Raw genomic sequence first — 17163 nt, 5'->3', positions numbered from 1 at the left:
TAACGGAGAAGCACAAATTATATGGCCTGTCAGTTTGAAACCATCAACCTCTCATAAATGGGAGCATTCCCCCGTGGATAAGGACAGAAAACCCAACAATGTAAGCCCATCAACTGACACTGAGGTACACCAAAAAGTCCCAGCTGTAGAAAAGGCTACCACCACCTGTGTTGCACCTGAAGAATTGTGTCCAGCCAAGCGAAGGAAACCAGCAGGATCTCACCCTTCAGTTTCTCCTCTTCCTCTACATCCATCTGCTAAACCAAGCAGCAGAAAGCTCTGCTTTGCACCAAGCTGGGACTCAGATCCACTCTGACACTTAAAAGAGTGCAAACCTGCAGGGTAGGCACCAAAATGACATCCTCCAGATACCAAGAACTCTTGTATTATTGAATTACTGTGTTTGAACTTGAGGGTACCAGAGGAGATGAGGCGTTTAATTTGTAATTACTAAGGACAAATAATGATTTGCCGGAAATATTCTCCTGCAGAGAAATTCAGTGTTAGTAGTAGTCCTTGACAGGATTATCTCTGACTTACACGTTCCACTACGCTGCTATTCAATATGATGAAAACAAAGGTACCCAATCATACCACAAAACTGAGAAAATCCAGACTAGTGCTAGCGGTCACTGCCTGGATGAAGGAGAGACACATATCATTTAAACTACTTTTTGGGAACATAGGTCCAAGAGACATTTACGTTATTCTGGTAGTTTTCAGATAAAATGACTCCTATTTATGATTTAAGTGAAATGGAACAAAATTTGATTAAAAGCAGCGAGTACATGCAACTTCCTGTAACTTCAAAGTTTAATTTCTAATTATGTATTGAGAAATAATAATTGAAGTCATCTGCATTCCGAAACAAATGTTATTTACAACTGAAAAATTAGAATTCCTTTGTTTTGCTGATAGCTCGGCTCATTAAACAAATGTAAATGGAGTCACTGGTGCCTTGCAACAGAATGTTCGCTGTCTCTCCTACATCAACGTTAATAACTTTCACTATTTTTATCACCACAATTTTTCACGTCTCTGACATATTATTCAAGACGTTTAATGGAAAGCGCACTGAGAGGAGGTAAGGCTTGAAAAGGGGCTGAAGCTTGAGCAAAGCCCTGCTCCGGGAGAGGGCGTGCTGCAACCCGGCCGCAGTCCGGCAGCCAGGGCATGAATCTGTGCGTGCACTGGGAGGGGAGCCTTACTCATTAGTTTTCATTTGACAGTAAAATAAATTCTAAAAACTTTCACTCTTTCACTATATTCTGCTAGCAGCGTTTGCCTGGGTTTACTAAACATAATTTCAGTTCCTTTTTCTCCCAAAAGGTAACTATTATCCTAGTTAAACGTACTAAAACCGAGCCTCAGTTTAGAGAGAAGGAGCTGTCATAACAGCTCGTACTGCTTCGTACATCCAGCTACGGTAAGATTACTTTCTTACTCTTTAGATGGACTTGACTAGATGGTAAATATCAGACCTAAAGCAAACCAGCAAGGCCCCAAGCATTCATATTTCACTGCAATTACTTCCAAGTGACCGAGCATTCTGATTTTCCTTACTTTTGCATTTATTGTATAAGATTCCTCTACTGCCTCAAATCACAGGGGAAATCATCAGACACATCATAAAAAGAAGCATTTGTCCAGACGTGGGGGAGGCTGGTTACTTCACCAGTTTGTCTTCTTACTACCTAAAATTGCTGTCGGTTTTCCACATCTGTCCTTTGAAAGGTATCGAGCTGCATACATTCTAACACATTACTAAATACATTGTTGGTTTTTTTTTTTCTTTTAACAATATTTAGCTGGAAGATAACAAAAGTACAATACAGTTTAATTTTATCTAGTGGTTCAAACACACCCCGTAACATAAGCTTTCCAAATGTGGTTCAGCACACCGAACCTGCAGACGCGGTACAGTTTGAAACATTTTACTGATGCAAAGATAAATGTAAGCTACATTAGTTTCCTGCATAAAATGAAAAGCTTTCTGATGTGTACCTGAAGATTCAATAATCACTTCAAACATTCTCAAATATTTAATTTTATTTCAGCTTTTTAATGCCAACAATGGAAAGCTTAAGTTTTCATTTAGTCCCACCTTCTTGACTGCTTATAAAAGTAATCTGCTGGTAAAGAAACATAAACACTACCAGCTGCTAGAATAGACTGAATTTCTCAGTAGTCTGGTCTAATACTACAGCAACACTTTTTTTTTTTTTTTCCCAGAACACAAGTGTTGTTGTTTTGGTTTTTTTTCCTTTGATGGTGATGTTATCTTTTGGCTGTGTTTTTTCTCCAGAATATATCGTTTGTGTTGAATCACCCAGCAGAGACCCGAAATTCTGCAAACACTTTTCATGAGGCTTTAAAAATCTGCTAACTTCTCCAAGAGAACACGTAGCTACACAAACTAGCACGTGTAGAGGAGCAACCATGCATGCATGCATGCTTCCCAGAAAGGAAAGACTAAACACTTTCTTGTGTAACATGATATACAAAATCAGACGCTGCAATGCACAGGAGTGTTATGAAATTATTCTTAACTAACTTGATTAAGAGATTAAAACCAAATGCATGAGCATCACTTGAATTTCTAAACCTTAAAATATAAGGCATTACAAAAGTACTCCTTTCAGAGCAGCAGTGAGCTGGTTTCAAGGTTGACATTCTCAGAGATGATGCTGACAGCGTTGAGGTAGGATCGCTGAGTCTACTAAAAAAATTAAACAGAGCAAGCCAGTTCCTTCATGAAGGAGACGATTCATGTAAGAGTAATAATTAAGCAAGATTCGAGGCTGTACAGTTGAAGACATCAAAGAGGTAAGCGGAAGTTAGAGGTGACGAGTCATTACATGGAAAACAGAGACTACTGTTCCTGCCGAAAGCGTGCTCAGACAATGATTAGACGGCTGAAATGCTAACAGAGTCACCGTGATTAGTGGAAGGTCCCTGCAATCACAAAAGCTCAAATGTAAACTGAGGCACTTGAGGCAATTTCATCTGACAGAGACTGACCAAATAACTGGGATTCTGTCAAGCCAAGGGTCGAAAAATTTGCAATAAGAAAATGAAAATACTCTCTATGAAATTAAAGAAAAAAATCAAAATTACTACAGCAGAAACAAATGTAACATGAAGCCACCCAAACAACTATTTTCTAAGAATCAGATTTTTTTTTTTTTTTTATTTTTTACTACAAACCTCAGTTTCAGTATAAATAAACTTTCTGTGAAAAGCTTAGTTAAAATTGTACAGAAAAAGGTTCCATTTCATGTGAAAAAAATCTAAGTAAGCTCCAAGGTAACATCCAGAGGCATGGGGTAAAGCTTTCTTTGAATACCTAGGGTAAGGCAAACTTGACAAGGCTGGAAGTGTGGTGGGTCTCAGTTTGAAATAGATTTTTCCGAGGGCTGAAGTCTGTAGAATTCAAGAATCTGTTTTTTTTTTTTTCCTTTTTCTTTTTTCTCATTTTAGCAAACCTTTCTCTAACCTTGTCTATTAGACCTTGAAGTAGTTTTCTGAAACTTCCATGTCTACTGCAATCTCTCCTGTAACTCTAATACATTACTTGCCTATAAACTTCTGATTTAATTATGCATTTTCATTTCAGATGTTCTAAACAGAATTTTAATCCATATTTAAAACCAAAAGAAAAAAAACTATAAAAACTATACATAACTTTAAAGCAATCCGCCTATTGAAGGGAGAAAATGCCATGCTCACATCAACGGAAAAATCTATGAGTGCATAAAGTACAAGCAGCTTGTTCGAATCACTGACATCTCAACAGCAAAGACCCTTCTCCTAAGGGACACCAAGTCCCTCAGATGCTTTCCTGTAATGTATGCTCACATTACACTTGCACATCAAGTATAATTTGTCAGCTCTTTGTTTTTACATTTAATCTAAAAAACAGCTGCTCCTACTTTTGCAATAATATAGACATAAGGAAGCATTTGTTCTTTGGAGATCGTTCCTACATGCAAATCCTGAGGAGGCTTCTCTTTAATTTAGTTCCCTGACTACATCACATGCCAGGAATATTACTTATTTGACTGTAGAAGACAACCTAAGATGTAATACTTTTGCAACAAGCATTGTTACCAAAACAGTCTCAATAGTTTTATGATCCACTATACCAGAAAAAGCAAATACAAAACCTGTATTAACATCAAGTCTCGTTAGATTAACTTATTTGTCAGAGAAGACGTTTTGCTTTTTTTTTTATTTTTTAATTTGTCTGGTAGTCAACATCTACTATAAGAAATGCTGTAATCTCAATACTGTTCTCTCAAAATAATGCCCCACTGTGTCCTTGTACATAACAATGTTTTACTTGTCACAGCACAAAAAGCAGAGAACAAATTAGCATGGAGAAGAAATGTATCTCGCTGAACAGAACTGCATGCATCTAATCAGAGCAGGAAGATTTAACGAACAACTGCAGCAAGGCAACAGTTTAAGTTTGTGAACTCTGAAACAGTTTTAAGAAACGCACATAATAAGAAGCATCTTTTACTTACAGTGTGTGACTCCAGCCAGTGTTTGATAGAAGGTAGGAGTATCACTATCATCAGTGAGTGTCACATACACACCTCCAGACAGCAGCCAACGGGAAAATGTGAAAGCATCTTTGTTGTGCAATAGCCAAACCCTGAACTTCTCATAGTTTACCTTTTCACCCTATTAGAAAATAAGAAAACGTGACTGGTTTTCTCTCCTTTCTCAGTATCCGTAAACAGGAACCATCTAGCTGCAAGAACAAGAATTAAGACAATCTCCTATAAAAACAAGTACTGAAATAATTTTTTGGAGCCATGCATGTTTTTCTATTTCATTCTGAAATACAGCACAAGGAGGGAAATTAGACTCCTCAGCTCTCTGCATTTCAACCTCCTACTCAATGTGGCCTTTGGAAAGGCATTTACTCTGAACCTCAGGTTATGGGGATTAGAAGAAAAATGGTTTCTTACAACTCAGAACAACAGGGGTTATTTCTGTGAATTTGAAATTGTTATGACAGATAAAAGCTCTTTCGTGCTGACTAACAGGTGCTATAAAATCATAAGCATTGTGTTATATCTGTGCAAGCACGCAAACACCTAGCATAATTAGATTTGTGAATAACTAACAGTATGAAAAATCACTGCGGTAGCATAAAAAATCATGCTGCTGGTGACCAAAGAACACCTTGCAGCATGTAGGTAAACATGACATTCACAGCATCTCCTAACTCAGGTTTCTCTTGCTGGATGTCTCATGGAACTGCCTCTTCAGGAATATGTGAAAACTATAGATTCACAGAGTTTAACTGCTGAAGAGGCTGTTTAAACCATTTAGCTGAACGGTTTTCAAGCTGTGGCTATGAAACCATAGGGATCAGCAGACTTATTTCTTCACTGCCTAGAAAACTAACTACAATAAAGGCAAACCTATTATCAGTAGACAAACTCATTATATGGAGGCCCTAATCTCCATGGTAAATAAACAGAGGTCTGGAAACTGGAAGAGGTTTCAAGCCATTGACTAGTTAAACTTCCCTAATATCACAGACCATTAAGCTTCACTGAATTACACCTCTACAGCATCCAACAATTTGCACCGCGGCGTGGACTATCTGCAAGCGCCAATTGAAGAAAATGGTTAATCACCATTGCTGCTAAATCATTTGCTCCATATTCCAGTTGTAATGGATTATTTCAGATTCTAGATCCTGGCTCTTTTTCCCACATTAGTGTTATATTTTTCTCCTATAAATACATGCAGATATCGTGATCAAATTGCCTTCTGACTCTCCTTTTACTAATAAACAGGGAAAAAATGTGCTTGTTGCTAGCTTTACAGCCCTGCATCACCTTGGGGAATTTTTACCTGCACTTCCTTGTATAACAAATCCAGTACAAAAGCCAACGTAAGCATGCCAGAAATAAATGGAACTATCAGAGAAGACTGAAAAAAATTGTAAGGAGGGAAGACTGGCAATCTTTGTTGGTAATTCATAGAGGAGAAAGATTCTCTAACCTTAACACAGAAGAAAGGTACAACTTAGGAACATATTTCATTTGCTTCTCTGCTGGAAAACCTGAGCACTGTGCTACTCAACCACCTTTAAATAAACTGATATTGATAGCAGAATAGACAGCAAAATTATCCGCAGGATTTATAGGGGGGGAACAAAGAAATACCCCAACACTTACAGGCGCTGTAATAAACTTCCACATGACAATGATTCAAGGAAGTCAGGATGCTACATTGCTATTCCATCATCTGCTTAATCAGTACGTATCCACACGACTGACCGACAGCAGGGATCCTAACCTTCCTCCTACAGGCACCAACCCTTCTCTTTTGCAACAGCAGTCACAGTAGCTACAGAAAAAGGGGTTACTTCTCAGGCAGATCAGTTTCTCAATCCACTTCATCAAGACATCATAAAATTACTTGAGCCAGCACAAGGCTAGGGGGATGAACAACTGCCAGGAAAAGGGTAAGTCAACAACTTGGACTTCGCAGGATTTAGCCGATTACAGAACCACTTGATTAAGCAAAAGTAAATTTGCTGTCACGCAGAGAAGAAAAACGCAGCCCACAGCATGGTGGGTTTTTGTTTTGTGTTTTAATTTCTTTAGCAGTTTGAATCAGACTCAAGATCATTTTCCTTCTACCTCTTCCACTCTACTTTCCTACTAGTTTTTTTTCCACTGCTTTCTGTAAATGGAGCAAGAGCTGTGCCGTGTTTCACTAAGACTCCTGTGTCCTTCTAGTTGATTAGAACAACAAGGAAGACATGGGACAGGAAAAAGCTTTGGAAAAAGAGCATTTGAGGCATGTAAGTTTTACAGCTGAGCCATGATGGAACTCAACAACTAGAGCAATGCAGATATCACTGAATTTGTTTCTTTTTTTTTTCAAAAGCAAGGATGAGGAAAACATAGATATACTTCAAAGCTCTTATTTTCAGATGAGCATATGCAGTAATTCTGAAGGAAAAAATGAAAGTACCTAAAAACATCATCCTGGAAAGCATAAACTCATCTGCCATACGGCAGGAAGGCAGACCCACAGCAGGAACATTAAACTTTCTCGCTCTTCAGCAATGACCTAGTATGATTAACAGGCCAGTAAATCCTGCTGAGTGGGTTATTACACTATTTTCCTTTTAAAAGAAAATCGATATAGAGCATTTTCTTGAACAGGAAAACGGTATCAAGCCAGATTGATACTTCTTTCCCTGCAAGATCTTCATAAAGTATTTCTAGATTTCTTGGACAGTATGCAATTAACTTTTAGGGTATCATTCATCACACCATATTGATGGGGAATTATAAGTAGGAAATATTGAAGTGGTCAGCTCCAGAAACTGGACTGCAGTATACATATGATTTAAGATCCCAGGCAAGAAGGAAAAATGTAATTGTTGCCCACAAAGCCAACATGACACCACTGCCAGATTAAGCAAGTTTGCCTCAGCCAATGCTGGTAACAAGCCTACCGAAGTTATCGCAAATACAGTACAAGAATTTGTAAGGAAATTAAGTAATCTGAAATCCACAAATAAAGCTTCTCCTCAACCAGTTTTTCAGAAGAATGTATAATGACAACTAGATTTTGCTGGTCAATAACTAAAGGAAACAACCAAATCAAGCAAACCTGACAGTTCAGTAGGATGACTAGGGCCAAGAAGTATCTGTGAATATCTATAGGTAACAACAGCCTGTTTTAGGGGAAGACTTCAACAAGCTTCAAAATTATTACATCTCTCAAACAACCTAATGCATAAATAAATGTTGTAGCTCCTGGCAGGCACAGTGAGACAGCAGTAATATTCTGAAACTATTATTTTAAGCAACCACTGCTGGTAGGTTTTTTTTGTTTTTGTTTTTGTTTTTTTAATCCAAGGGGCAGGTTTTCTTTCCTCTCTCAGATCTGTGTTCTAGATTTCTTTCCCAACTGCAATAAAATATCCACACTAATCAATAAAATTCCACTAGCAATATTCATACTTAAATTTAATTGATTACATGACTACCTTTTGGGAATGATATCTTTCAAACTAGCATAGTAAGTAAAGCAGCATGGAGAATGCCTGCATATACCAAATTGCTACTTACATCAATACAAATCACATGTAATATTATAAGATAAAAAAAAAAAAAACTATGAACCTTTCCTCTCTTTAAGCAAGGTTAATTTATTGCCACACATCCACATGAATTTATACAGCAGAAGAAAAACTGCCTAATGTAATATTCACTTTTTTGTGAATGCAGTAAGATAAAACTTGTACAAAATGTACCTCAGAGAAACATTTCTTGAGAGATTCTGGCACTTTTCCATCAACCACCTGCAGCATCTTCTCCATCTCTTCACGAACAACATAACTCCCAGATTCATTAGAGAAGAGACTGAAAATGTCTGAGGAAGAAGAGAAATATTTAAGCAACTACCACAGTTGTATTTTTCCAAATACTAGGTTTAAAACTGGCTAAGAATGCCAAAAGCAGTGCAATAATTTGATTCAATCACAGTATAGCTCAATAAGGTTTAGATCAGGAAATATTTTCTTTCTTTCACCATTGCCCACTAATCAAAAAAAATAAATACTATCAAGTCAGATTAACAAGGAAGACAAAACAACAGAAGTCAGTAGGCAGATGCTTTAGTTTGTTTTGAAAAATACCAGTGCTGTACTCCTTTCTCTGCCTACATACAGTACTCAACAGTCTTTCTGTAGGATCCTAACATCCACAATCATGGGAACTTAACGAATACTTCACTTTGTTAGGTACAGAAAACTAAAATACGTTGAATTTCAAAATATGCAGCTAAAAATATGCTATCTTTATTGGCAAATGTACGCCCCGGTTACATATGACAACAGTGACTTAATACAGCACGATTTATGGTTCCTTTACAAAAGTGCATTTTACACACACAATACTGTTATTACTTTTTAAAGTTGCATTACTTACATTTTGCTTTCTCCTCCTCTCTGCCTCTTGTAAGTAGAACTAATCCAACTATCAAGTTATTGAAGTGCAGCCCTTTGGACATTCCTCCAAACGAACAGTAGATAACCTAAGAGAATAAAACAGAAGTTAAGCCAAAACATTAAGAGCAAGAACAGAGACATCACAACTAACAGCAACAAGTTACACCAGGGCTCTAAAAATACTGTGTACATTTTAAATACTATTTTCCTTGCTTGTTACTGAATTGCTTTCTAAATAAACAAGGTTACAAACAAGATGTATACATGTAATTATGTTCTGCTTTTTCATTTTTCTCCAGGAAAGCCTTGAGCGTATTCTTTATACGGCAGCTTAGCCAAAGAGCCCTAGCAGAGTTCAGAGGTCAGTGGGGCTTCCACATTACTGCAGGCAGATCCACTATTTTGTGAATTACCCAACAGAGCAGAGCGAATCATTCGCAAACCACTGGATGAAACCCACAGGTCTTAACTGCTGCTACCCCTGCATCCCTTCCCCTACCTTTCGTTTGTTTTTAAACACACAAACCACAACCAAACAGCTCTAAACAGCAAAAGCAACATTTTTAACTTTTTTTTGACTTCCTAACCTCTATTAAAAAAAAAATCTTTGAAAATACAAGAGTTTGCACAATTAATTTTAGCCTTTTTTGCAAGGCTAAGAAAGAGGCCATGACCCTTTGGGACACACAGACCAAAATCCACCAGTCTAAAGAACGAATACACATTTTAGGTTGGTTGGTTTGTTTGTTTTTAAAATCCACCATAACCATCGGGAAACATTTACACCCACAAGTGACAAGAAAACGAAAGTGAGAGATGACGTGTGATTGGAGTGACATTTCTCTTCTAGACTACCAGCAGTTCCGGAAAAAAGGTACACGGCCCTAACAGTCTTAAGTGTGACATCCTGAGAATCTACCCAACAAGTTAAAGTTTTAAACACGTCAAAACAACCTACTTCTAAATCATCATAAAGTAAAATGACCACATGAAAGTATGAATTCTCATATTTACTAGGACTTCATTTTCTAAGTATAAAAGTTGGTAAAGCAGCAAACCTACCTCTGTATTAGGACCTCTCACAAACAGCAGAACTGAGATCAGAAAGCTACTGGATGCATCCTCTGAGCGCTCAACTATCAACACTAAGTTTATCTTAGGAATAATTCTAAACCAGTTGAAAATAAATTAAAATAAATAAATAAATACATTTAAGCATGATGAGAATTTTGCATGTCTCAAGAAGATTGCAGACGCGCTGCCTGTGATAGCAGGATAAGCATTCATGTAGCAGGACTATGAGTGAAACCAGGGAACCAACCTGGATTTGAAATAACCATTTTTGTTACCAGGTTTCACTAATCCAGTTCACTCTAAGTGGGTGACCTCAGGCTGTGAGTAAGTAGCTAGAATGAAGCTGCCCATGAAACCGGCACGAAATAAGTACATAAATCACGTTTCAAATATTACAAGAGAACATCTATATACTACCATAACTACGTAGGACATTCAGTGTAATCAAGTGCAATCTATTATCAGTTGTGCCTGCCAAAGGAACCAGACAGCACGTTACAATGAAGAGTATTAAGGAGAAAAATCAATTTTTAACAGACTGAAATCCCTTTGCAGAACATGGGTGCCATGTCTTCCAAAACAAGACCAACAAACATTACCATCTCACTCACACAGGTCTACATGCCACGAAACTGTTTCCCCAAGAGCTGACAAGCATCAGAATGGGTTACGCTAACTGGAAGCCAAAAAATCAGCTAAATACTTCGACAGAACTTGCCCCTTTTAGACCGGGAAAGCAAAATTTAACAAATTTTGTTACCAAGAACTTTGTCTTGAACAACTCAGCACTGGAAAAAGGCTTCTGAGAAAGTAAAATCTTCCTGAATCACTTTAATAGTTTCATATTAAAGTACTTGTAAATCACCACGATGGTAACCTGACGCCTCCCCGAGCCTTCTGAGCAGCGAGTAAACATGCTGACAGCAGCCAGGGGGAACTGCTGAGGGACGTGCAAGAGGACCACAGAGAGGCTTTGAAAATTCCCCAAAATCTAAAGATGTCTGAGGGCAGGTAAATTTAAGTGAACACAGAAGCACAGAAGGATCTCGTCGTATGGAACATTATGTAGAACCTGCCATTTCCTTCTGCTGTAAGACGGCACCACCCACCCACACTAACCTCCCAGAGTACGCTCAGGTCATCTTCTATTGCTGAAGTTTAATCCATTTGCAAATGCTTGAGGAGTTAAAATTATTAAAACTAAATTTGTGCTCTGTTTGGACACAGCGTATGCTTCATGGACTACGTCATGGCAGAGATCTGAATTCCACACTTTCTACTTCTAATCATTCTGATTGCACAAGATGCCTTCAGGGCTACACTGCATATATAAGTGATTTACTTCTATATTACACTGGAGCCATTACTTTTTTTTTTTTTTTTTTTAAATAAGCAGTTAACTCTGCTGAATACTATACTTAAGTCTTAATATAGCTTCTTCAGATTCAGAAGAAAAAAAACAAAAAAAAAAAAAAACAAAAATCCAAGCACACTAAGTATAAAAAGGGAGAGAATTCTCACATTTCAGATTAACGGGACTTTCAAAGACCATGTATATATAAATACGGCCAAATGAAAGAGAAATCACTATTTTTCCTTCACAACTTTGATTAAAAGTTTATCTTTTCTTTATTCTTCTCTGTCACTCAAATTTCACCTTTCTGTGCTCTTAGACTTTTAAAGCACACTTATTTCATAAATCACCTTGAATAAAGCTGTCTCCTCTCTTCATCCATCTGAAAGCATATTTCTAATTCATACCCATCTCTGAACTTTTCACCCACTTCTGTCGAACTCTACGCATCTCAGTTTCAGTATCATTTCAATGCCAGATATTCCATTTATATACTATTTTAACACAACATATCGTTCAAGATTTGAAAAAAAGGGAATTCTGTGGATAATGTCCAAGATATTAGTATCTAACACACCTTTGAATTAGAACAATCAGCAGCTGGTATTACCTTTACCTCAGTCACTTAATCATTTTTTGGTGAGAGTTTACAAACATTGGGTAAGTTGCACACAACACACAACCAAGATTAGTTCACGTTTCTAAAGAAGCAGCCCCACGAGTTTTCACATTAATGTTATTTGGAAAGCTTTTTCTAATAACATGCACTGTAAAAAATGAGAAGCAATTCTGTGTCCCTGTGCCCACAGCCTCTAGTAAGCCTGTTGGAAGGGTAGGAGAGGATGTTCAAGGCATTCTTTTGGCTCCTTTCTCTAGTGTATAAAACCTCCTGGATTCTTCCCTGATTCTATTCTTATGACCCGTCTTCTCTTTCAGTCCTTGAGAAGTCTCCATTCTCGTTCTTTTGGCAGCTCCCCCTACATGTCCTTCATGTCTTCGTTAGCATCCCTCTTCTACTTACATTACAGTCACATTTGGAGAAAAACCAGCACAAGTGCTTCTCACAATATAATATACATTGGAAGAAGTGAGCAAGAAAAAGTCACTGCTTACTACTTTTTCAATAAGGTTGATATGCAACTCCCTCTAAATTAAGCTGATAAAGGTATAATCTAATTAGTCTTTGACACGACTGCACAGGACAAAGTTAGGAGGTCCTTCTCAGCATTCTTCCTCTCCTAAGACTAACATACAAAGCTACTGAAAACGCTTTCTTGAGATATTACCATTCTTTCTTTCTACTTCCTCTGAACAATATTTTTTCTGTCAAGGTACCCATAACTGCATATCCTAATTGTCTTATTTCCTTAGATTTAAAAATAATTGCTGTGTTCATGCATCTCAGCCCTTGACCGGCTTTCCTGCAGTTCAAACAATGCAGACACAGCCCATGCTGTTTCATTTTATTAATATTTTCAATTCCATTTTTCTAAGAGATCCTTTCAGAACATAACCACCCGGAACATTTATGTGTTTCGTGTGCATGACAATCATGTAAATTGATCGAAGTTCCACAGACTTCATTTCCCTCTTTTGCATGCCTGCTCTATCAGTGTTTTTAATTTAATGAATTCCTGAAGGCCTATCACTCCTCAAATACAACGAACCATTACTCAAAACATGCAGAGAAAACGGCCCAGCAACCTCAGGCTCAAAATAATCCATTTTAATGACTGAAAGGCTGAAAACTCAGAACAAGGCTTTAGCTGTCTAATGAGTGTGCCTGCCTTTCCACACTGAATTACAAAGAATCCCATTACAATATGAGCAGAGTCAAGTCCAAGTTTTGTCCGGATTTTCAATATTCAAGCTCAGAGATATGAATATTGCACTGCCTGAATATGAATGCTAGAAGTACACAGTAATTCGGTACACAGTAATTTGTACTGGAATTCTGAGATGCTGATATCCCACTTCTGATGAGATCACGTCAGAAAACAGTCATGATTCTTCCACTAACTTTACTTCACCAAATGGGAACCAAAAACTGCAGCAGAACTGTAATGTTAAGAGACAAAATTATGATAAAAATTGTGTCTTCAAGGTCAGATTAAAAAAAGAAAAGTAGACGGTAACAGAAGACATCTGAAAACCCAAAGTATCTATTTGTGAAAATTTATCTCATCCAAATCAATAATTTAACCATTAATACTGACATAAAAGGGATATGAAAGCACAAATTAATTTACAATGTAAATTTTTTAATATTTCCTATTATTTCAAAAAAATCATGTACAGTATAAGATTATTTTATTATTTTTTAAATCTTACTGTGTACTAACAAAGTATTCAAACAAAATATACCAAAACTAGTACTGAAGACACTTGCCTTGAGCTACGGGAAATCTCATACTTCCATTCAATTTGACAGTGCTAACACACATTACAGTATTTCCTGTTAAGTGCTTGAATACACACATAAAAATAAAACTGCCAAATATATTACAGAAGCAAGTAATATCCTCTTTGTCAATACTTGGGGAAAAGAAAGAAAAAAGAACAGAGAAAACATTAAGCTTAGAAAAAAGAAACCCTCTAATACAGTGTTAAACTTTTGCAACACACACCTGACTATGCACATTATCTAAATAAAACTGGAAGACTTGCACGCTGCCTGTGAGGTCAATAACGCTGAAGATACCAGAAATAGCAGCTGTGATTAGAAATGACATGGAGCAAAATATCATTTGAAAGGTCTGGCTAATCTTATTCTTCCCTGAACAATATTTTAATTTCTCTCTCAAAGTACAGACAACTCTATGAAAGAAATTTTTTTTCAACACACGTGCAGGATGGTATCACTATTTTTATATATATATATATATAAATATATATATATATATAAACATATATATATATATATAAACATATATATTTATACATCTATATATATATATACACACACATACATGTATTATTTATACCTATGTAGCATATTTTGGTTCTGGCTACTGTCCAGTTCGTTTATATATGTATTTAAAATATACAAAATTATTTCTGAGAGCTTGTAAAGATTAATCTGCACTTTAGAAAACGAAGTAAAAGCCTATGGAATCTCAGAGAAACCAACAGCGTGCTCACCTCCAGAGTAAATAAATTCCTCTACTATAACGGTTTCGTATAGAGAGTTAAAACTTCCCAGGTTTTCACTTCCCCAAATCTACATCTGGATACCTAGATTTACCCTGAAGTCATCTGCCACCTATTAGATGGGTGTCAGGCAATGACTCAGTCAAGCGCACATCAGTGACAGCTCATGATCCAAGTCTGGAACGTTACCTTCAGTTAGAGAACACACACTGTAACACTGTATGAAAAATGGAAAGAAATTAAATTTGCCTGTTTCTGCACAGGCATATTTGTGTGTGCACATCTAAGGTACACAGTATCAACCATATACATCTCTCCAGAAAAGTTTATAGATTACCTCAGCAACTTTTGGAGGGACTCCATCACCGAGAACTTCCCTGATGAAGCATTGTTGGGTCATATAATACGAGAGTCCACAAGTTCTCTTGAAAGCATCTTTCAGTCGCTTCAGCTCTATGTCTGTAACTATATTGAGTAAGAGGAGAAAAAGATTTGGTCAATAAAGATGTCATAGAAATCTAACACCTTAAGGACTCCCAAGATCCTGTACACGTTATATTTATCATAAAAATAAAAGATCAGAAGAATTAAATGCATGATCTCACCCAGATAGTGGAAAAACTCAACAACTGGAAAATGAGATCTAATAATCTTAATCTTCCCCCCAAAAAAAGAGAATTGGGGTAGAACTAAAGTTAACATCAACTATTGCAACAGTTCACTGCCTGTTTTCTTTGACTACAATAATGTATTATAATTTGTTCTAAATTAAGCACCGTTATTGTCACACAGAAGGAAAATAAGCTAGCTTTACGATCAATTTTATGTTGCATGTAAGCTAGAGAAATGATCTGTAACCAACTGTGGTGAGTATTATGAAGAGCAGCTCCAGCAGCATGCTTCAAACAGCCTCATCTAGCAACCAGTCTATTTTTCTATAAAAAAAAATAAGTAATCACCACTTACAGGCTTATGAGATAGTACAGCACAGCAAAGCCTGAATTGAACAGCAGTACTGGTTTGGACTAAAAGTAATTCTCCACCTAAGACTCCCTTGCACAGTCAAAGTCTGATTACCACCTAAAACCTGTTCAAACTTTTTCACAAACCAAAGGTGGAAAGTTTGAAGAGTTGCCCTTTATACTTGCATGAGTGTCCTGAAAAGCAGTCCCTGCCTTCCTACTTTACGAGCACAAAGCGACTTTTTAACAACGTGGTTAAGCAGCTCCGAGGAAGGCAAAGAATTACTCTAGGTCCACAAGCAAAATGCATACTTGAGAGGTATCTCACTGAACAGAACAAGTACTTTGGCAAAATCGGGTTGCAGAGTGTGACACGCCACGGCCTGGATCCCACGTAGGTTCCCACGTACTGCAGAGGAGCGTTCAGCAGCCCGAAGCCAACGCAGAGATGCTGCCCGTGACAGCTATTGCACCGTATTTATAGCAAGGCATTTTCCTTCCCTTGATATAACCAGCCAGACGGGGCAACTCCGACATGGCCAGAAGCTTGTCCAGCTTTTTGCCAGCCAAAATAAAACAGAGCACTTCAGGACTTAACCCAGCATTCCCTTCAAAACGTCCGCATTTCGATTAATTCATTCATCAAAAGGAAAATCGTTCCTTAAGAAGCCAATGATGTTGAAACATTCCTCCTTGATTTTAACCCTCATCGACACTGAAACAGACTGGGGTCTTGACTTTACGACAGCGTGTAAAAACAGAGATTGGGTCATGTTTCTTCTCAAATTTTATTAGGTATTCTGGGTACCTTTTACCAGGAAAAAAACAAACAAGGATCTAAGAAATAAGCCTCAAGCGTGACCCACAGTTACTATTACTAAAAGTTACTATTACATCTTGTTTTAGGAAAATAAACATACTTTAATTATATGGGAAAAGAAGGTTGGTATACTACTGCTACCTGGCACGTATGGTATTTGACTTTCTCTGTTTCACATTAACATGTCCATGGAATCTTTTATTTTCTTTATGTCTCCAAGTGTGATGCTTTAACGAATGCTCAAACACGTTGGTAGGCATGCCAGTTAAAGCCTTTTTCCAGGGCCTTCCCTCCCTAACTGGAAGCAGACTCCCCGATACGCTACTTACAACCTGAAGTGATGCTCTCCAAACCCCCCGGCTCTTCTGCGTTAAGGAAGCGGGCAGCAAAATAAAGATGCTGCAAAGAAACCGACCTTGCAGTGCAGCCCTGTTCCAAACCCGAGCAAGGAATTAGCAGAAGCGCTCCACAGCAGAGGGCAGGATCCTGCGCCCCATCTCCACGCCCTCGCGCACAGCCTCTCGCCGCGTTACCTGTAGGAGTAAAAGCTGCCTTGTTTCTAGGGGGACGAAACGAGAGGGAGAAGCTCCCAGCTTCAGTGCTGCAGCAAGGTAAAGCAAACAAAGGAGCTCCTGGATACAACCTAGCAGCAGCTCCATGAAGGCACACTCACTTAACACAGACAGACTTTGCATTCCCTGGTCTTTCTCCCCCCCCCCCTTTTTTTTTTAGCTTTTTTTTTTTTTTAATATGGCTTTACAGATATTATAGTGGACTTTCAAGTAACCTAATTATTGCTTACTGC

At 37.7% G+C, this 17163-nt stretch overlaps 1 protein-coding gene across 3 annotated transcripts in view; it reads right to left on the bottom strand.

Annotated features, from left to right (window-relative positions):
- Window positions 1-17163, bottom strand: part of USP32 (ubiquitin specific peptidase 32) — a 79323-nt gene that overhangs the window by 43025 nt on the left and 19135 nt on the right. For all 3 annotated transcript variants that reach the window (XM_066979730.1, XM_066979731.1, XM_066979732.1), the window contains exons 2-5: window positions 14914-15041; window positions 8979-9084; window positions 8303-8421; window positions 4530-4689 (exon numbers count right to left, since the gene is read on the bottom strand). In XM_066979730.1, the coding sequence (XP_066835831.1) occupies window positions 4530-4689; window positions 8303-8421; window positions 8979-9084; window positions 14914-15041 (513 nt within the window). The remainder of the gene's footprint in view (window positions 1-4529; window positions 4690-8302; window positions 8422-8978; window positions 9085-14913; window positions 15042-17163) is intronic.

The sequence above is a fragment of the Anser cygnoides genome, chromosome 18 (assembly GCF_040182565.1).
Source record: "Anser cygnoides isolate HZ-2024a breed goose chromosome 18, Taihu_goose_T2T_genome, whole genome shotgun sequence".
Classification (NCBI taxonomy): Eukaryota; Metazoa; Chordata; class Aves; order Anseriformes; family Anatidae; genus Anser; species Anser cygnoides.
Note: the sequence above shows the minus strand (reverse complement) of the source record. Positions and strands in the feature narration are given on the sequence as shown.